Source organism: Bos taurus, chromosome 3 (assembly GCF_002263795.3).
Source record: "Bos taurus isolate L1 Dominette 01449 registration number 42190680 breed Hereford chromosome 3, ARS-UCD2.0, whole genome shotgun sequence".
Classification (NCBI taxonomy): Eukaryota; Metazoa; Chordata; class Mammalia; order Artiodactyla; family Bovidae; genus Bos; species Bos taurus.
This window is the reverse complement of record NC_037330.1, coordinates 101195693-101215568: the sequence shown is the minus strand read 5'-3', so window position 1 is coordinate 101215568 and position 19876 is coordinate 101195693. Positions and strand designations below refer to the sequence as shown.

The window sequence follows — 19876 nt, the reverse complement described above, 5'->3', positions numbered from 1 at the left end:
CTGACAGCAATCGAATACTAAATAAATATTTGTTGACTTTCTTGGCCACTCTTTCTAAAGTAAGCTCTTTGGTTACTCTCCTGTTTACTTCCTTCACAGCACTTTTCACAGCCTGCAATTACTTTGTTTATATTTTTGCCTATTGTCTGTTTCCATTAAGCAGAATGTAAACTAAATGAGGGCTGCAACATTGACCAACCTTTTACACACAGTGCTTGGTCACTGACCAAGGGCTCTCAGATCTTTGAGGACTGAATAGGTTAATAAGTGATTGGATGGTACAGAGTGAGCACAGAAAGGCGAAAGGTCAAGGCCAGGAAGAAGCCTGTGATCCTGGGATCCAGAGGGTTTAAGACTCCACCTCTTTACCACCTCATGTGGGTCAGAATGGCCATCGTTTAGAACTCTATAATAAAAAATGCTGGAGAGGGTGTGGATAAAAGAGAAACACCTTAAACTGTTGGTGGGAATGTAACTTGGTGCAGCCACTATGGAAAACAGTATGGATGTTCCTTGAAAAACTTAAAAATAGAGTCGCCATGTGATCCAGCAATCCTACTCCTAGGTATATATCCAGAGAAAATTCTAATTAAAAAAGATACATGCACCTTAATGTTCACTGCAACACTATTTACAATGTCCAAGACATGGAAACAACATATATGTCCACTGACAGATGAATGGAAAAAGATGTGGCACAAATATACAGTGGACTACTGCTCAGCCATAAAAAGAATGAATTAATGCAGTGGCACCCCACTCCAGTACTCTTGCCTGGAAAATCCCATGGACGGAGGAGCCTGGTGGGCTGCAGTCCATGGGGTCGCTAAGGGTCGGACACGACTGAGCAACTTCACTTTTACTTTTCACTTTCCTGCATTGGAGAAGGAAATGGCAACCCACTCCAGTGTTCTTGCCTGGAGAATCCCAGGGACAGGGGAGCCTGGTGGGCTGCCGTCTATGGGGTCGCACAGAGTCGGACACAACTGAAGCGACTTAGCAGCAGCAGCAATATGGATGAATCTAGAAATTATCATACCAAGTGAAGAGATTATCATACCAGAAAGAGAAAGACAAATTCCATATATCATTTATATGTGGAATCTAAAATATGATGCAAACTTACCTATGAAACAGAAATAGACTCGCAGACATAGAAAACAGACTTGTGGTTGCCAAGGGGGAGATGGGTTGGGAGTTTGAGATTAGCAGATGCAAACTATTACACATAGAATAGAAAAACAGTGCAGTCCTACTGTTATAGCATAGGAAACTATGTTGAATATCCTGTGATAAACCATAATGGAAAAGAATATGACAAAGAATGGATGTATTGATATACGTGTAACATAGTCACTTTGCTGTACAATAGAAATTATACAACATTGTAAATCAACTATACTTCAATTAAGTAAATAAATTTAAAAAGGCCCCATCTCTCTGTCTCCGGCCCTGTGAAAGGTGGGCATGGACCAGAGGTTTAGGGGTTCAGGTGGCCCCAGGACCACCTGCCCAATTGTCCTTTGCTAGATTTGAGAAAATACAAGTACCATTCTTCACTTTCTGGCCTCTGGCTGTGGACGCAGGGCAGTGGATGTTTTCAGGGAAAGAGAATAGGCACCCCTCCAGAACATGAGATCTGCCCCTTAAGGGTGTGGGTGTAGGGGTAGCAGAAGATGTGACCTAGCCCGTTACAAAAGCCTTGAATGCCTGGCTGTTTGATCTCAAGACTCAGCATAGGAGCTCAGGCTTCCACCCACACTCCCCACTCCAGGCAAGCCCAGCTGCGAGTATGCAATTCCTCTCAGCCCCTAAAGGGGGCAGCACTGGCCTGGACCTGCGGTCTCTGGCCAAGAGCGTGGGACGAACGCAAATTCTCGCGCACTTAAAGGGTAGGTGACCAACTCGGGCAAAAGTGAGCGGCGTCCCTGCTTCTGCCCTCCAGGTTGGAATGGTGGTCCATCTAGTTGCTGAGGAGACTCCCCATACGCCCAGGCACCCTCGGACTTCAGCATAAGCCCCCAAGGATGGGGGGCGAAAGGACCCCCATTAGAGGGACTCTCAGTCACCAGGACGAGGTAGGAGGGCAGGGACAAATCTGGCTCTTACATCCTGATGGCCACCCACATGGTGACTAGCAGTATGGCTGCGTCTTGAAGGCGGGAGCAGTAGGCTTAGCCTCTGGGTGCGCGGGTGGGAGGAGGAGCTTCTTCTTGACGTAAGGCCTGATGAGGGGCGTGGCTTCTCGGTGACTCGCATGAAGGGGGCGGGCTCTTAATGATGAGACGCCGGGGAGGGGGCAGGCGTTCATTGATAAAAACGCTGGGCTCCCTGGGGCGCGAGCGCGGCGTAGCAAATCCTGGCAGCGCCTCGCGCCGTCTGGGCCTGGCGGAACCCAGAAATTAGCCTGGCCGGCGCTGCGCCGCACCGCCCGCATGGAGCCCGCGGCCGGCTTATTGTCCCCGCGACCCTTCCCTCGTGCGGCCGCCCCGCCAGCGCCCCCGGCCGGACCCGGGCCGCCTGGAAGTCCCAAGCCTGGATCTGAGCCAGAGGTGCTGGCCGAGACTCCGGCACCGGACCCTGGGCGCCTCATCACCGACCCGCGGAGCGGCCGCACCTACTTCAAAGGCCGCCTGTTGGGCAAGGTGAGCTGAGGAGTGGTGCCAGCGAGGGTAGGGGAGCCCTGCCGAATTCTTTGCCCTCGTGGAGCGGGGCGGGGCCGTTTGGCCTCGGCATGGGGACGTCTGCGGGCCAGACCTGCCTGATGCCTTCTCCTTATAGGGGGGCTTTGCCCGCTGCTACGAGGCCACTGACACAGAGACCGGCAATGCCTACGCGGTCAAAGTCATCTCGCAGAGCCGCATTACCAAGCCGCATCAGCGTGAGAAGGTGAGCCAGGGCCCAGGCCCAACGGGCGACGGGTGGGGTGGGAACGGTGACGAGGGAGCCCTTGACGGATGGTAACCCCCCGCCGCCACTGCAGATCCTAAACGAGATTGAGCTGCACCGCGGCCTGCAGCACCGCCACATCGTGCGTTTCTCGCACCACTTTGAGGATGCTGACAACATATACATTTTCCTGGAGCTCTGCAGCCGAAAGGTGAGGGATGGTAGAGGTAGGGGAGGGAGTAGGGACCTTAAGATCCAAAGTTGGAGCCCTGTTCTTCCTCGGCGAGCACACGGAGGGAGGGTCGGGGAGGGCGGACGAGGGGCTGAGGCCGCCGCTCTCTGCAGTCCCTGGCCCACATCTGGAAGGCCCGGCACACCCTGTTGGAGCCAGAGGTGCGCTACTACCTTCGGCAGATCCTTTCCGGACTCAAGTACTTGCACCAGCGGGGCATCTTGCACCGGGACCTCAAGCTAGGTGAGACTCCTGGGCCAACAGGATGGGGGGCTGGGGAGGCAGAGAAAAAGGCGTCTGACACATTTCTCCGCCCCTGTTCAGGAAATTTTTTTATCACTGAAAACATGGAACTGAAGATGGGGGATTTTGGACTGGCAACCCGGTTGGAGCCCCCAGAGCATAGGAAGAAGTGAGTGTTTGGGTGGGGGCGGGGGGGATGGCCACAGTCTGTGTGACACAGATGACGTGAGTGACAGACACTGAGTATATATCTGTAGGAGGCACGATGATTGCCTGATGTGACCGTGTGATTGATGGGAGGGTGGTGTGTGTGGTGTGTGTGTGTGTGTGTGAACGTGGCGGTGGCAGCCTTGGTTCCTGGGAATGGTGGAGAGGCTGCTGGTCCTATGGGTGTCTGAGTCCTTAAGATGGATGGGGTGTAAGGATTCTTGAAGGTATGACCAGTCCTGCGTGTGAGTGTGGATGGTGACATAAGCAGTGTGTGTGTGAGACAGACTGAGTGTGGAGATGGTGGACATGACACTCTGTGTCAGAAAACCCTGCTGTGGCCATGAGGACTGGGAGTGTAACACAGCATGTGTGGCAGTAGTGTTCATGGGGGGTGTGACAGTTGATGTTAGTGTGTACAGCACAGACCACAGGAGGTGACCGCCTGTGGTGGGAGTAGGGGAAGGAGGAAGGCATCAGTGATGTACCCTCTGTTGACCTGGAGGAGGGGCTGGGTTAGGGGTCAGGAACTCCCCAGTCCTGCAGAGTCGCTGAGCAGCTGGGCCAGGCGGGTGGGCAGGGACTCAGCTGCCATCCCCGGCTCCATTGTCTCAGAACAAACAGGAGTTCTCTGGCCTTTGGTGACAGGCAGCTGCTTTGTCTGGACTCTCAGTGGGGGCAGGGATGAGGGGCCAGGCAGGCTGCCTCTGAACCTTGCCCTCTCCTCCTCCCTATCCCCTGTCAGGACCATCTGTGGTACCCCCAACTATGTGGCCCCAGAAGTGCTGCAGAGACAGGGCCACGGCCCGGAGGCAGATGTGTGGTCCCTGGGCTGTGTCATGTGAGTGCCAGGGTGATGTGTACACAGAGGGTGCCTGGGAGGCCTATGTTCCACTTCACTCCTGACCACCTTTTCTCTGCCCCACAGGTACACGCTGCTATGTGGGAGTCCCCCCTTTGAGACCGTTGACCTGAAGGAGACGTACCGCTGCATCAAGCAGGTTCACTACACGCTGCCTGCCAGCCTCTCATTGCCTGCCCGGCAGCTCCTGGCCGCCATCCTTCGAGCTTCACCCCAAGACCGCCCCTCAATTGACCAGATCCTGCGCCACGACTTCTTTACCAAGGTTTGTGGCGCCCCAGACACAGCCAGTCTGCAGATTCCCCAGAGATTGAATTGGGAGCAGGTGACAGGACCCCTGGGCTGCTCTTCTCTGCTCACATGCTTTCTCTCCTCAGGGCTACACCCCGGACCGGCTCCCTGTCAGCAGCTGTGTGACAGTCCCAGACCTGACACCCCTTAACCCAGCTAGGATTCTGTTTGTCAAAGTTACCAAGAGCCTCTTTGGGAGAAAGAAGAATAAGAGTAAGTCCGAGACATCAGTGGATTTGAGGGTACAGAGCAGCAGGGGGCTTGTCACATACATGTGGGGGTGTGAGTGTAGGGTCCCTGGGGACCCCTGGGGATAGCATGCATTACACAGGCACTTGTCTACACCTAACTGTGTCATCTCTTCGGGAAGCAGGGGGTCTGGGCAGGATTCTGAGGGTTCTATCTCCCCCCACCCAGATAAGAACCGTCCGGAGGAGCGGGACGAGGTCTCCTGTTTGGTGAATGGCCTCACTCGGACGTCCATCGGCCATCAGGATGCCAGGCCCGAGGTGAGGTGCTTACGTGGATGGTGTTCCCCTGACTCACCCCCACCCTCGCAGCTGCAGGAAGCCTGGGATAAAAGAGGCTGGTGAAGCATTTAGCCTCGTGGTGGCCTAATTGGCTGTGTCTCATCGGTCAGGCAGGGTGACCTGGGGTGCCCGGGGTGCCAGGGCAGGGCGAGCCATGGACTCTCAAGGATCTGGATTTCGGGGCCTGTCTCACTCCTTTCCCCTACCCAACTCTCCAGGCTCCAGCAGCTTCAGGTCCAGCCCCCCTCAGCCTGGTAGAGACAGCACCTGAAGACAGTTCACCCCGTGGGACGCTGGCAAGCAGTGGAGATGGTGAGCCACCAGGAGGGTGACGGGTGCTCAAGGTTGCGGGGGCTGAGTCCAAGCCCTGAGGGAAGGGGTGGGTGGAGAGTCATTGTCTAGGGCTTGTGGGATTATTGCCTAATTCTCAGTGCCCTGTTCCCTTTAGGGTTTGAAGAAGGTCTGACTGTGGCCACAGTGGTGGAGTCAGCCCTCTGTGCTCTGAGAAACTGCCTGGCCTTCATGCCCCCAGGTGAGGCTGGGGCCTGGCATGTGTGAATGGTGGTGGGAGTCCTTTTACTGGGAAGCCAGGAACAAGTCCTCATTCCTACCTCTTCTATGACAGCTGAACAGAACCCAGCTCCCCTGGCACAACCAGAACCTCTGGTGTGGGTCAGCAAGTGGGTTGACTACTCCAACAAGTTTGGCTTTGGGTATCAACTGTCCAGCCGCCGTGTGGCTGTGCTCTTCAACAACGGCACACACATGGCCCTGTCGGCCAACAGAAAGTAAGTGCTATCATGGGGTGCCTTGTATCCAGGCCTCTGTACTCAGCGGTGCTGCAACTTGGTGTGTGTTCCTGGGCTCCTGGTCCTGCAGTCTCTGAGGAGGGGGTCTGTCTGCTTCCTCCAGGACTGTGCACTACAACCCCACCAGCACTAAGCACTTCTCCTTCTCTGTGGGTGCCGTGCCTCGGGCTCTGCAGCCTCAGCTGGGTGTCCTGAAGTATTTCGCCTCCTACATGGAGCAGCGCCTCATGAAGGTTTGTGGACTGGGTCTGGGGTGGGGGTGGTACATTCAGGACTAACACATCCTGATCCCCTCCTAGTCCCCTTTGGGGGTAGGTGGACAGTGGGGTGGGTGTTGAAGCTAGAAGCTGACCCTCTAAAGGAGACATGAATAGGGAGAGGACTGACTGGTGTCAGACAAGTGACTGGCCCCTGTTCCCAGGGTGGAGATCTGCCCAGTGTGGAAGAGGTGGAGGTGCCTGTGCCCCCACTCCTACTGCAGTGGGTCAAGACCGATCAGGCCCTACTCATGCTCTTTAGTGATGGCACCATTCAGGTAAGAGCTCCGCCTGGAGTTGGGGGTGAGGACTGGGAGGTCCAGGGTGCTGGGGAGGAAACGATGTGGGCCCTAGGCCCTGATCAGTGCCGCCCTCCTGTGCACAGGTGAACTTCTACGGAGACCACACCAAGCTGATCCTCAGTGGCTGGGAGCCCCTCCTTGTGACTTTCGTGGCCCGCAATCGCAGTGCTTGTACTTACCTCGCTTCCCACCTTCAGCAGCTGGGCTGCTCCCCAGATCTGCGGCAGCGGCTTCACTATGCTCTGCGCCTGCTCCGGGACCGCTGCCCGGTCTAGGCCAGAGTCTGCAGGCCCGGCCACCTCTCAAGCCCTCAGGCCTGAGGTCTGTGCCTCTCAGGCTCTGGCCCTCGCCTTTGTGGCCCTCCCTGTTCCTTTGGTGCCTCACTGGGGGCTCCGGGCCGAATCCCCCAGGGAATCAGGGACCAGCTTTACTGGGGTTGGAGGCGGCCTCCCACCCCTTCTCCAAGAAAAGCCTGAGCCTTAGCCCCCCACTAGGGGGCGTTATTTATGGACCACTTTTATTTATTGACATTTATTTATTGGGATGTGAGCCCCACGAAGGGCCTCCTTCTGGGATAATAAACCGTTTTTGCAGAACTCGAGGGCCTCCTCACTCGCAGTAGAGTCCGTGGACCGTGGCCACGGCGAAGAGCGAGGCGTTGGTGACGGCAGCCGAGGCCAACCCGTCGCACGCGGCGTCCCAGAGCGCGCGGCTGACCACGCGGACGCCCTGGCCCGCGCGCTGCCCCAGCACCACGCTGCACACCAGCTTGTAGCGCGGCGGGCTGAGCTCGCGCAGGCGCCTGCGCACCAGCTCGCACAGCTCCTGCGCCAGCCGCCCGGCCTCCGCGCCTGAGTAGCATGCGTCCCGCAGTCCCTCGGCCAACGCTGCCTCCAGGGCCTGCTGTGCGCGCGCAGTCTCCCAGCGCTCCCCCGGCGCTGGCTCCGTGCGGTACGAGGGTGCCATCCGGCGGGCGGGTGCCAGGGGCAAGCCAGAGAAGCTGACTCGCGAGCCTAGAGGGGGCACGGGGCCCAGGGATGGGCGTCGACCCCCAGGGCCTGCACTTGGCCCAGCCAGTGAGTTGCGGCGTGAAAAGGACAAGACCGGACCTAGCACGGAGCCACGGCGGGAGGCCGGGCCCAGGCCAGCTGGTCGGGTTCCATCAATGCTGGGCAGGTGGCCTAGAGGCCGCGCTGCTGATAGTTTCAGCCCATGATCTTTGGCCTCCTCCTCCTCCTGGCGTCCGGGGGCCACAGGCCTGCCAGCCATGGACCTGCCGGCTGGAAGACCCACACTTGGATGGGGTGGCCCTCACTAGCTGTCTTTGTACACCATCTAGTCTCTTACTTAGTGATGAGTTTTTACCCTCTAATCCCTCCTTACCTGTGTTTTTCGGACCGGTGAATCAAATAGTTCCCAGCTGCGTGGATTCCTGGGTGCTTAGAGCGTTAAGGGCTGTTAGGGACAACAAGGGAATGGACGCTGCTCAGAGTATCATCTCTCTCTCCCTACCCCCTGAGCTCCACTTCACCTGAGCACTATGGACGTTAGAAAAATGAGCTCCAAGTACACCTCCCCTCCATCTGACTCACCAGCAGAAACGGATGTATCTGCCCTCTGCCTGCGCCTAGACAGTGGCGCCTCCACCCCCTAACCAGAGGGAGGGACAGACAGATCCAGCTCCTTCAGCCCACAGATCCTTCTAGCCCCCTTGAGTCTTGAATCCAGCCATCCTCCACCCCCTCCCTGCTCTTAGGGTGTCTGGCAGAGCCTGGGGCTAGTGACTCAGGATGGTCCTTCCAGCCTGTTTTTGGCTTCCGGCCCTACCTCCAGAGTCAGTTCTGGGAGGGCTGCCCTCTGCCCCAAACTCCTTAGGCACCTGAGCCACCTGCAGCTGTGTCCTCCAGGTGCTCTCCTAACAGTCCTTGCCCGGCTGGCCTGACCGGCAGGTAGGAGGGTAAGGGCCCCTTGCCTGTGTTGTGGAGTTGCCCCGGGTTGCTGGGCAAGCACTCACTCCTCTTCCTGGTTCCCTCTCACCAGTCCTGGCTCCAGCTTAACCTGGGAGTGTTACTGTAAGCATGTGTTGAATGCCGGGTGGCTGAGTCCTCAGGGGAGGGGGATCAACAGGGGGTTAGAGCCTAAGGGCATACAAGTGTGAGTGAAGGGGCAGATGTAGAGGGGGCTCTGGTCAGAAAGGTGTCCCCCTACCCCAGGGCTCTTGAGCCACTGTCCATTTCTCCCCTTATGAAGGCTGGCTCTCTACTTGTGAGCAAGTTGCAGAGGCCTGGGATATGGGGAAACCCTGAGGCTGCTGGGGTGGCTGCTCAGGAATCAGGATCCGGGCCTACAGGAAGGAGCACGTCATGGGCCTATCGTCTCCCCATCAGCCTCAATTAGGACAAACATTTCCGTTCCTTGTATACAGCTAGGGTGGGGCTTGGATGACTTCCTCAGTTCTGGGCTGGGGGAGGGGGAAGGTAGACCCATTGGAACTCAGATCTGATGCAACAGTGATGACTTCACTCCTCAGTGAATCCTGCTGACCTAACTTTTAAGTGTCCTGGCCCTAGCCCCCGCTGTCCACACCTTGTGTGCCCTAGTGCCCAGACTGCCCCAACCCGCACTGTGGTTGCACTTCAGGGACACCAGAGACCATGATGCCTCTGTCAGTGTTGACACCTCCTCACTTGACCCCTCTCTGGGAGGCCCAGGACTGCCACCTCCCAAACAAGCCAGCTCTGGACCCTGAAAATGGTCCACGGGGACAAGGACTTTCCCTGTTAATGGGAGTTCTTCAGGTCTGCTTAACCTGTATGCTTGTAGGGGGAGGGGAGAGAGGGGCAGGAAATTTGAACTCTGAACCCTGGACAGGCAAGGGCCAGGATGCTAAGACCCTCCAACTCTGCTTAGGGCCCCTCTAGGGCTGAAGTTTTCCCTGGGCCTGTGGGAGCTGGGCGGGGCCTCCTCTCTGGCCGGGCTCTAGTTTCCGTGGAAACCCACAGGCTTCCCACCCCAGCGCTGCCTGGGCAGGCTCCCAGCTGGGGCCTCATCCGCAGCCAGCCTCTCCTCCCCAGTCCAGTCTGCTCCACCTCGGCCTCTCTCGGTCCCCTCCCTGAGTCCCCAAGCCTCTAGCCTCTTCCACTGGCCGCTGATGCCTTCTGGGCCTCTCCTGCCTCATTCCTAAACTTTAGCTTCTCAGCAAACAGGCCTCTGGATCTCTTACCCCTCCCTCTCAGGCCTTTCTAGCTCTTCACCAGCTCTAGGGCTCAGCCAGGCCTCCTGCTCCTTCCATGTACTGTCTCTCCCACACGTAACAAGCCTCCTAGGCTGTTCCTCCTGCTTAGTTCCCTGCCCCACACATGGAGACCCCAGGACTGGTTGTGCATGGGGAGGCCGCGCCTTTTTCCACAGCACTCCGGAGCCTCGTCAACAACCCCTTATACAGGTGAGAGGGGCACCTGTCTGTGGGTTTTCCCTAACTGGCTCTGCTGGGACCCATGACTCTGAGGAATCTGAGTACAGAGGAAGTGGAGAATTAGGACTTGACCCTCCTCCCGGGTGAACTCAGCCTGGGGAAGTGGAGTGTAGAGGATGGCTACTGATCACGCAGTATCTGTGATAGCCTGAGAGCCAGAGGTGGGGGTAGTGGGGACTAGTGCTCAGAGCAGCTATGTGACTTCAGGGAAAGGCCTTCCTTTTTTGGATCTTGGGCTCCTGGCAGAGAAAAGCCCTCTGCCCTCTGGATCCTGAGAAATGGAGTGTAACTTGAGTGCCTCCCTGGGGAGGCAGAGGAGCAGACAATCCTATTCTGGGAACTGGGGACTTATAAGGGGAACAAAGCTCAAGAGATTGAGCCAGAGTCACAGACAGGAAGTAGTTCAAGCGCACTGCCTGGGGCTCACTGCCTGTAGTGTCTCTAACCGGGGACCAAGTACAGGGGCAGGGCCGGTCAGAGGAACCAGAATGCAGCTTTCTGTCTCCACCGCTTCAGAGCTGGGGTCCTCCCACAGGTTGGCGATTTCTGTAACCCTACTGCTTTGGGCGTCACAGTCTGGTCTGAGCAGTGGACCGCCCCCCCGGCCCCACCGCCCACCTGCCCCCCAGGCCTTGGATGTGAGCCTAGAAGGCTCCAGGAAGCTCAGGCTTCATCATCTGTCCCTTACCCACTGTGCTGTTCAGAGGCCCAGCAGCTGGGGCCGGAAGTGATCATGAAAATGGAAAATGTGGTCTGGCCCCATGATAGTGCATCACTGACGTGTCTGTTTGCAGTCAGTGCCCTCCACACCCTCCTCCTCCCCCCTCCTGTCTGGAGGAGGCTGAAAAGGCTGAGTTTGCAGTCTGGAGAAGCCAAAAAGAGTTTCCCTTCACCAGAGTCACAGGCTGGGGAGGAGAGGGACATTGGGATTGATCTTGTTTCAGCCCTGGTGCCCCCTCAGTGATCAAACATAGCCACCTAATGTTAGCCACCCTAGGGTTTGGGATGAGCATCTCATTTCAGGGATGAGAAACCTGAGAGGCAGTAGGTCAGAAATCTCTTCCCTAGGCTTCTCTTGCCTAGCTGGAGCTGTGTTTAGAACCCGGCCTGTGTGACCCAGACCTTTTGCTAGAGGGACTGCCTCTTATATGGCAGATAAGGAAACGGAGGCCCAGAGAGGGCAAAGGCAAAGTCTAGAGTTACACAGAGACTCTAGCCTCTTCTTTCTGGCGCTCTGCCCTTCTCTCCCACAGTGATGTTCGCTTTGTGGTTGGTCAAGAACGGCAGGAGGTGTTTGCCCACCGGTGCTTGCTGGCGTGTAGATGCAACTTCTTCCAGCGACTTCTGAGCTCAGAGCCAGGCCCTGGGGTGCCTAGCCCTGTGGTGCTGAGTACCGTGCCAGCTGAGGCCTTCCTGGCAGTGCTGGAGTTTCTGTATACCAACAGTGCCAAGCTGCAACGCCACTCTGTGAGCCCACTGGGCAAGGGTCTGGGTGGGCAAGTTCTGGGTGGCTGAGGGGCAGGAAGACTCTCTTCTACCATGCCAACCACCCACTCTGCAGGTGCTTGAGGTGTTGACAGCGGCTGTGGAGTATGGGCTGGAGGAACTTCGAGAGGTGGGTTCATGGGCAGCCGTCTCCTTTCCCCTGTCTCTTATGGGCGCGGTTCACACCCTGCCTCACACACCCGCTAACGTGGAGAGGAATGTGCACCAATACAGAAAGAAGTATGGGTATCTCTATATAAACAGGCATTGATGCATGCCTATGCGCAAAAGGATATGTGTGCCCTGTGGGGGCATATGGGGGTGTAGATACCAGGATAAGCTAGCCTTGATCCCTGTTCTTCAAAGAGAGACAGGCACAAGAAAAACGCTTAACCCAGTGGCATAAGAAGTGGACAGAGAAGGGCATATGGTGCTGAGACTGTACAGAGAGTCTCTCTAGTCTCACCACGAAGGAGAAGAGGGGAATACTTCCTGGAGAAGGAAACATTTGTGTTGCATCGGGTAGAATAGGTAAGATTTTTATTCAGCGGGGAGAGGAAAGATGGTATTCTAGTCACAGAGGCACAAAAAGAACTGGTGAGACATCTAGTGTAGCTAGACTAAGAGGACTAAGAGTGTGAAAGGAAGAGAGGAAGAAATGAGATTGGAGAGGGTGCCAGGAGCTGGTTCCTGTAGGACCTTCAAGAATTTGGACTTCCTTTACCCAGAGGGCAGTGGAGTTTCAGTGGAGGTTTCAGGTAGTGAGGATTTGGAAGCTAAGAAGAGAAGGGATTGGGAGCCATGGGAAGGGCTCACCAGTCCCATAGGGACAGGGGTGGCAGTGGTTGCCCAGGAGAGAAATGCCTGCCTTTGAGAGAAGTGGAACTGGCACTGTTCACAGGTCAGTTGCTGTAGAAACTGAGGTTGCACTAGCAACCGGTGTTGTTGTTCAGTGGCTCAGTCATGTCTGACTCTTTGCAACGCCATGGACTGCAGCACAGCAGATGGCCCTGTCCTTCATTATCTCCGAGCTTGCTCAAACTCATGTCCATTGAGTCACTGATGCCATCCAACCATCTCATCCTCAGTCTCCCCCTTCTCCTCCTGCCCTCAATCTTTCCCAGCATCAGGGTCTTTTCCAGTGAGTCTGTTCTATACATCAGGTGGCCAAAGTATTGGAGTTTTGGCTTTGACATCAGTCCTTCCAGTGAATATTCAGGGTTGATTCCCTTTAGGATTGGCTGGTTTGACCCTGTGAACTGGCATTACCCAGGGCTTTTCTGGAAGTCGGGGTGAGAGGGAGATATCACAGATGAATTCAAGTTTCTGGTTAAAATAGTATCTTTGAATTCAGAGAAAAGTGTGGAAAAAGTTAAGTGTCTTGAAAGAAAAGGAGAGTGGAATTTTCACATGGCTCTTATCTAGTCTGATTAGTGAGGAATGTACTAAAAGGTGGGCTGCTGGGCTTGGCTTTGCTATTCCTAGTCTCAGGCCTTGTGATTCCCCGCCTCCCTTGGCCTGGGAGGTCTGCGTAGGCCTGGGGCTGCTAGTAGCCTGGGTGGCTCACTGCTCCAAGGCTGTTCACTGTTTCTGGCCTGGGGCTGGGGCCTTGGAACAGGGACATCTGGGCACAGCCCACCTTCGTTTCTGTTCCCAGCTGTGCCTGGAGTTTGTGGTGAAGGCACTGGATGTGGAGCTGGTTTGCGAGGCCCTGCAGGTGGGTGTTGCTGGACAGGCTTGCAGGAGGTTCCGGTGTGGAGGGCCGGGCTGCCCGGCCTCTCCATGTCCAACCTGACCTCCTTCATTCTGCTCTCAGGTTGCTGTAACCTTTGGCCTGGGACAGCTGCAGGAGCGTTGTGTGGCTTTCATTGAGGCCCACAGCCAGGTACTCCCCACTGCATACTCCCCAGCCCATACCCCTTGTTCTGCTCCTCCCTGACCCAATCGCGGACCCATAGGAGACCCTCCGGACCCGTGGTTTCCTGGAGCTGTCCGCGCCCGCGTTGCTGCCCCTGCTGCGTAGCGACAAGCTGTGTGTGGACGAGGCCGAGCTGGTCCTGGCAGCCCGGAGTTGGGCGCGCGTGGGCGCGGTGAGCAGGGGCTGAAGGGAGTGGGAGGTAGGGGTGCTGAAAGAGGCTCTAGCTGCAGGAACCAGGAGAGCAGGCGGTTGGGCAGGTGCCCCCGCCCGCTCAGGTTCAGTGCTGACGTCCGCAGGCGGTGCTAGAGCGGCCTGTGGCCGAGGTGGCGGCCCCGGTGGTGCGGGAGCTGAGACTGGCCTTGCTGGCTCCGGCAGAGCTGAGCGCCCTGGAAGAACAGAACCGGCGGGAGCCGCTCATCCCGGTGCGGACGCGGGGAACACGTCTCGGATCGTGCTGGGGGAGGCGAGTGGGGCGTGGTCCAGGGTCTGCGGGGTAAGGTGGGCACTGCGGGACTCCTCGGTGATTCGCATCCCTTGCAGGTGGAACAGATCGTGGAGGCGTGGAAGTGTCATGCTCTGCGGAGAGGGGATGCGGCCCGGGGCACCCCGTGCCGCCGCCGGAGGGGCACTCTGCCCCGGGAGCATCATCGCTTTTTGGATCTGCCCTTTAAGTGACCAGTGCCATGACTTGCGAAGCATTCTGCGCCTCTCTTAAACTGCACCTCCCAACACGCTCGGCGCTCAAAGCGGGCTTCCGCTCCCAGAATGCTTCGCAAGTCGGGGCGGGAAGGACCAGTGTGTGCCAAACGCAGGCGCTATGGGTGAGGTTCCGTCGGTGGGCGGGCCTGAACGCCGCGCTCTTCCGCTGAGCCTTGGCTCCAACCCTGCGCAAAGCCCGAAAGCAGTTTCTGTGCCCGCGTGCTCTGGCTCTACAGCCTGTCTCTGAGCACTACCGCCCGCCTCCTTTACTCCTGTAATTCCCACGTATCTTTTCAACTCAGCCCCCTCTTTAACTCCAGACCTGGCTCCTGGCGATCTCTCTCCATATGTCCCACAGACACTTAAGACTCGATCCAAAATTGTGCTTGTCCCTCATCTTTCCCCAGTTCTGCCCCCATCGTGTTTCTCATCTCCATGGGTGCCAAAGCCAGAAACCTAGATGTCATCCTAGCTTTATTCTTCACATTTGCCTCCCATGGCTTCTATTTCTTAAGAGACTGAAAGCAGAATATGCCACCCCAAAATATGCTGTTTTGGCATAGGGTTGTTTTAAGCTGATTATTTTGAGAAAAAGTAGACGTTTTGAAAACAGAAAAGTTACCCTTTTGTAGGGGAAATTTTTATAAACTAAATCTACATTGGTAAGGGTGTCGCCCTCTTTGTACAGAAGGATGACTAATTTACAGGAGACTTCCTGTGAAATAACTAAGATTTGCTTAATAAACCTTGCTTTCGGTGCTTTTTCCTGACGGCTTTCCCATATCTGGCCTCCTCACTTTTCTTTCGTCATTAGCTGAAGGAAGTATTTAAGCAGGTATTTTCAGCCACCTCTGGGAGTTACTGATTTTTCCCTGGGTATCTCCCATGTGTATGTGAGATATACATGTTAATAAACTTCCATTTTTGTTTCTCTGGTTAAGCTGTCTCATTACAAAGGTCTCAGCCAAGAACTCAGAGAATAGAGGGAAAATTATTTTTCCTTTCCTACAAGATCTTTCCAGTTGGTTCAGTTCTCTTACCCCAGTTCAACCAGTCCTATCTGTGGCAGGAATTACTGCCACAGGTTCTTATTAATCTTCTTGCCTTCACTCCAGTGGAGACCTCCTCCCCAACCATTTCCCACAGTGCCTTTTGACCTGTCTAAAACTGTCAGCCCTACGCCCTTTATTTTCTCTATTTACCCACTGCCCTCTGGACAAAATATAATCTGTTTCACTTTTAGAGCACTCAAAATACTGGTGGTTCCAAACATTAGCAAATTTTCTCTCAACAACTACCTTTGCAAAAATTCACTGGTCCTCAGACTTCCCTGGTGACACAGTAGATAAGAATCTGCCTGCCAATGCAGGAGAAACGAGTTCTATCCCTGGTCCGGGAATATTCCACATGCTTTGGAGCAACTAAGGCCGTTGGCCCCAGCTACTGAACCTGGGCTCTAGAGGCCTCAATCCTGTGACTACTGAAGCCTGAGCACTAGACCCTGTGCTCTGCAACAAAAGAAGCTATGGCAATGAAGCTATGGCACACCCCAACGAACAGTAACCCTCACTTGCTGCAACTAGAGAGAGCCCGTGCACAGCAATGAAGACACAGCGCAGCCAAAAAAAAAAAAATACACTGGCATTCTATCCCTGGATTTCCTCTCTTGGTTATTGAGGACTCCCCATGCTCTCCTGCTCTCCTTTCATTTGTTGTGTATTTTGTCTTCCTGAGGATCCAGATCTCCCTGAAGAAAGATCTCTGGGGCCAGGAGTGGAGCCTAATTCATTTCTACTTCCCCAGTCCCTGACACATAATCAGTGCTCTGTAAATATTCAGTGATGACTTTGCTTTCTTATTTAAATATTATTTTATTCCAATAAGATACTATAAATATGAAATTAGGGACTGACTTTATTTTGGCTGTGCCTCTGGACTTGCGGCATCCCTGACCAGGGATCTTTTAATTTAAACTGGTGCCCCCTGCAGTGGAAATGCGGAGTCTTAACCACTGGACCCCCAGGGAAGTCCCTAGTTGATTATTTGGAAAAAAAATAGTTATTCTTCTTTCTCATGGATTTTACATAAAAATATGTTGTAAATGGGTTAAAAAGTTATTTGTTATTGTATTTCTCAAGACTGAAAATGTGATTACCCTTAATACTACCTTAGATAATGAAAACTGAAGAAGAAAAGCTGTAAGTCCTGGAGGCCTGGTTTAATTTAGAGGGCTGGTTAAATTAACTATGGTATAGTCCTTACAGTGATATTTAAAAAAAATCCATGGTCTTTGGTGAGCAAAGCACAATGCAGACCAAGCAGAGCATGATTCCTTTTGCTGAAAGAAAAGATAATATTGGGAGAAAAAGTTTTCCTTGCTCTTAGCTTGGTAACATTTGAGGAGGTAAAATGTGTTTGCACGAAGCACACATATGAATATGAATATGGAGTCGGTGGGATCTGCTAATGGCTGTGAATCTGGAGTACACCGAGTATGAGATGATAATCACTTAAAAGTCACTTCCCTGGTGGTTCGGATGGTAAAGGGGCCACCTGCAATGCAGGGGACCTGGATTCAATCTCTGGTTGGGAAGGATCCCCCTGGGAAAAAAAAGGCAACCCACTCCAATATTCTTGCCTGGAGAATTCCATGGACAGAGGAACCTGGAGGGCTACAGTCCACGGGGTCACAAAAAGTTGGACACGACTGAGCAACTTTCACTAAAATCCACAGGCCTAGGTGATTTCCCCTAAAGAGGATGTAGCTCTAGGGACAAGAGGACACATTTGGTAGCTAGCCTTGTTCTCTCATAATGCTGTTTCTGTAGGGCACTTATCAGAGATTATGTATTATCTCCTTTTTTTCTTCTTAAGTTCTTGCTTCCACCAAAAAATTAAACTCCTTAACGGAAAGGTTTAGAATGGAAAAGTGGCATTGAGTGAGTGTTGAACAGACACAGTCTGAATAAGTCATAACCAGAGTGCCTCAGCTAATTTTTTCCTCAGATAACCTCTGGGAAAGTAACCAGGTAATCTGACGGGACTTCCCTGGTGGTTCAGACCGTAAAGAATGCGCCTGCAATATGGACGGCCTGGGTTCAATCCTGAGTGGGGAAAATCCCCTAGGAGTGGGCTGGTGAGAGAGAATTACTACGTTTACCCTCTTCCTATAGGCTCGCGTGTTTTAGTCGCTCCAGCCGTGTCCGACACTATGGATTGCTATCTGCCAGGCTCCTCCGTCTTAAGGATTCTACACACATAAATATCGAAATTAGCTGTCATTCCCTTCTCCAATGGATCTTCCGGATCCAGGGATTGAACCTACGTCTTCTATGTCTAGCTGTGTCTCTACCTTAAACGCCATCTGCGAAATCTTTGGCGCTTTATCAAATGAAAAACAACCAATAACTTTTCTATTTCATCTGCAAGCTTCTAAACGACTTAGTGCAGAATTATATAAGTAAAACACGCAAAAAAAAAAACCACAAAACGCCGTACTTCGAACACAGATTGAAAGAACCAAAATTTTCCTTCATAAATTGTGACAGCTGATGAATTCTAATTTTTAACCTTAGAAAATGTAGCCTCGTTAAAAACGAGGCCTCAAAAAATTGGGTAAAGACTCAGAATTGTTCCTCTCCACGGAAATCTTTAGTAAAAGGCGAAAGATTTATACGATCTGAAGAGAAACCAGAGTATGCTTTCGCAGTTTCGCTTGGAACCTCCCAGAGCAATGTAACACTCTGTACAATTATGGTTGCTCCGCTCCCGCGCGGTTTGGGCACCTTGAGCGGAATTTGCACAGACCGTAGGTTTCTAACAGGTACTGTCCCCTCCAACAGTGGACAAACCCCAGTGGGGCTGGAATTCAAGCGCGTGAAATCGTCTTTTCGTGGTGCACTATGGGTATGCAAATCACAGGCGGCTCCGCCGCTGGGTGACGCCACTCACCGGCCGGGCTGGGCGGCGCTGTGGGCACCTCAGGGCTGCAGCTCTCTCTTTGCGGGTCCCCCAGGAAACCGACGCTTCCTCACCGAGGGTGAGGTTAAAGCCCTGTCATTTCATACCCGCAGACCCCTGCCGTCACCACTCCTTTGGGAGGAAACGGCATCCAACTTATCTGGAAGGATAGTTCCAGTGAATGGGAGGTGGAAACGAGTTCTCGAATAGCCTTTGTGAAGTCGTGGGAGGTGAACATCGAAAGTAATTCAGCCTGTCTGGAGTAGGGTGTGGTGTGTCTGAATGAGGGTGTGCATCTGGCCATTAGCTGTCTTGAGAGAGCTGGGAAGATGGCAGAGGCTAGATCCAGTTAGGCCTGGAAAGGACTTGGCTTTGATCTTATTATTATCAGCAATGGGGAGCCATGAAATGGTGTTGAAGTTAGAGGGCTGAGTAATGTACAGTGCCACACAGGGTGGTTTGCCCTGCAAACACTGGGACTTGTCCCCAAGACTGGCTGTGGTCAGTGCCCTGGAACTGACTATTCCTGGGGCGGTCCAGCTCCAGTTGGCTGGAATCCTTCAGCTAGTGCCGTATCACGACACCGTTCAGTGTTTTAGGTTTATTCACTAAGCATTTGATCCGAGCACAGACTTTCAACATAGCTAAAAATATCACAAACTACAACAAGAGAGAGCACCTATGAGAAGCCAGGCCATTTCTTACATGAATATTTCATTTACAATCCTAAAAGGAAAAACCAGCAGCCTACAAAATGGACTGTAATCTTCCATTTCACAGATGAAGATGCTGAGGCTCAGAGAGGATGTCTGATTTTTCCAGCTCACTCAGCTGGTAAGTGGAACTGGGGGTGGGGGGTGACGACATCTTTTGCACCGTTACAGCCTGGTGAGCTCTCCTGCTCTACCTCAAAGCTGCTCCATAGTGACCCAAACACCACTGGACCCAAATCCAGGGTCTATCTCTTGGGCATACCGGATGCACCCCCTACCCTTGGTTCCAAGCCAACCACCTTCTCTTTTTTGATTCAGTGTTGATTCAGCTGCAGTAGGTGTCTCCCCTCTCCACTCCTAACGTTAGGTCAGAACATGATTTTCCGGCCTTTGGCTTGGTGGGGTGGGGTGGGGTGTGAGAAGGCAGTGCTCTGGGGGTGGGATTGTTCCTGGTGAGTGTGTGCCTGGAACCCAGAGTGTGTATGTGTGTCAGCTGAGACTGAGCCCTGGGATAATTGGAGAAAGGCACTGAAAGACCTCTCCCTCCCATCCATCAGATGAGACTACACCCGGGGGTGTGGCCAGAATCATCCAGACCTCTGTACAATGGGATTGTTCAACCTTTACAAGCAAACAGCTTAAAGATAGCACCTCACTGGTTGCTTGTCAAACTATGGTTTTTCCAGTAGTCATGTACAGATGTGAGAGCTGGACCATAAAGAAGGCTGAGTGCCAAAGAACTGATGCTTTTGTCCGTGGTGTTGGTGAAGACTCTCAAGAGTCCCTTGGTCTGCAAGGACCAGTCAATCCTAAATGAAATCAATCCTGAATATTCATTGGAAGGACTGATGTTGAAGCTAAAGTTCCAATACTTTAGCCATCTGATGTGAAGAGCGGACTCCTTGGAAAAGATACTGATGCGGGGAAAGATTGAGGGCAGAAGTGGGTGACCCAGAATGAGATGGTTGGATGTATCACCAACTCAATGGACAAGAGTTTGAGCA

General features: G+C 53.8%; 3 protein-coding genes and 1 non-coding gene across 7 annotated transcripts; 2 read left to right on the top strand and 2 right to left on the bottom strand.

Annotated features, from left to right (window-relative positions):
• Nucleotides 1-1848: 1848 nt before the first annotated feature.
• PLK3 (polo like kinase 3) lies at nt 1849-7218 on the top strand. Of its 2 annotated transcripts, NM_001075153.2 has the most exons (15): nt 2345-2645; nt 2782-2889; nt 2984-3100; nt 3235-3364; nt 3446-3533; nt 4317-4412; nt 4500-4698; nt 4811-4937; nt 5142-5233; nt 5473-5566; nt 5703-5786; nt 5880-6042; nt 6167-6296; nt 6485-6598; nt 6706-7218. In NM_001075153.2, exons 1-15 carry the CDS (start codon nt 2436-2438, stop codon nt 6895-6897), a joined length of 1944 nt encoding a protein of 647 aa, NP_001068621.1. In that variant the 5' UTR covers nt 2345-2435; the 3' UTR covers nt 6898-7218. The 2 variants fall into 2 exon arrangements, with proteins under 2 accessions (XP_024841348.1, NP_001068621.1); XM_024985580.2 differs by lacking the exon at nt 4317-4412 and having other exon boundaries at nt 1849-2645.
• Nucleotides 7123-17898, bottom strand: DYNLT4 (dynein light chain Tctex-type 4). 2 transcript variants are annotated; one of them, XM_002686432.6, is made up of 3 exons: nt 8450-17898; nt 8006-8077; nt 7123-7902 (listed from the first exon to the last, which is right to left on the bottom strand). In XM_002686432.6, exon 3 carries the CDS (start codon nt 7889-7891, stop codon nt 7232-7234), a length of 660 nt encoding a protein of 219 aa, XP_002686478.1. In that variant the 5' UTR covers nt 7892-7902; nt 8006-8077; nt 8450-17898; the 3' UTR covers nt 7123-7231. The 2 variants fall into 2 exon arrangements, with proteins under 2 accessions (XP_002686478.1, XP_005204954.1); XM_005204897.4 differs by having other exon boundaries at nt 8502-17898.
• On the top strand, nt 9700-15134 carry BTBD19 (BTB domain containing 19). Of its 2 annotated transcripts, NM_001101241.1 has the most exons (8): nt 9705-10067; nt 11351-11564; nt 11659-11712; nt 13240-13299; nt 13399-13467; nt 13541-13672; nt 13797-13922; nt 14041-15134. In NM_001101241.1, exons 1-8 carry the CDS (start codon nt 9982-9984, stop codon nt 14173-14175), a joined length of 876 nt encoding a protein of 291 aa, NP_001094711.1. In that variant the 5' UTR covers nt 9705-9981; the 3' UTR covers nt 14176-15134. The 2 variants fall into 2 exon arrangements, with proteins under 2 accessions (XP_010802011.1, NP_001094711.1); XM_010803709.4 differs by lacking the exon at nt 11659-11712 and having other exon boundaries at nt 9700-10067.
• LOC112446152 (U5 spliceosomal RNA) lies at nt 17782-17898 on the bottom strand. The gene has a single exon (XR_003034214.1). It is a non-coding gene; the product is annotated as a U5 spliceosomal RNA (small nuclear RNA).
• Nucleotides 17899-19876: the final 1978 nt, after the last annotated feature.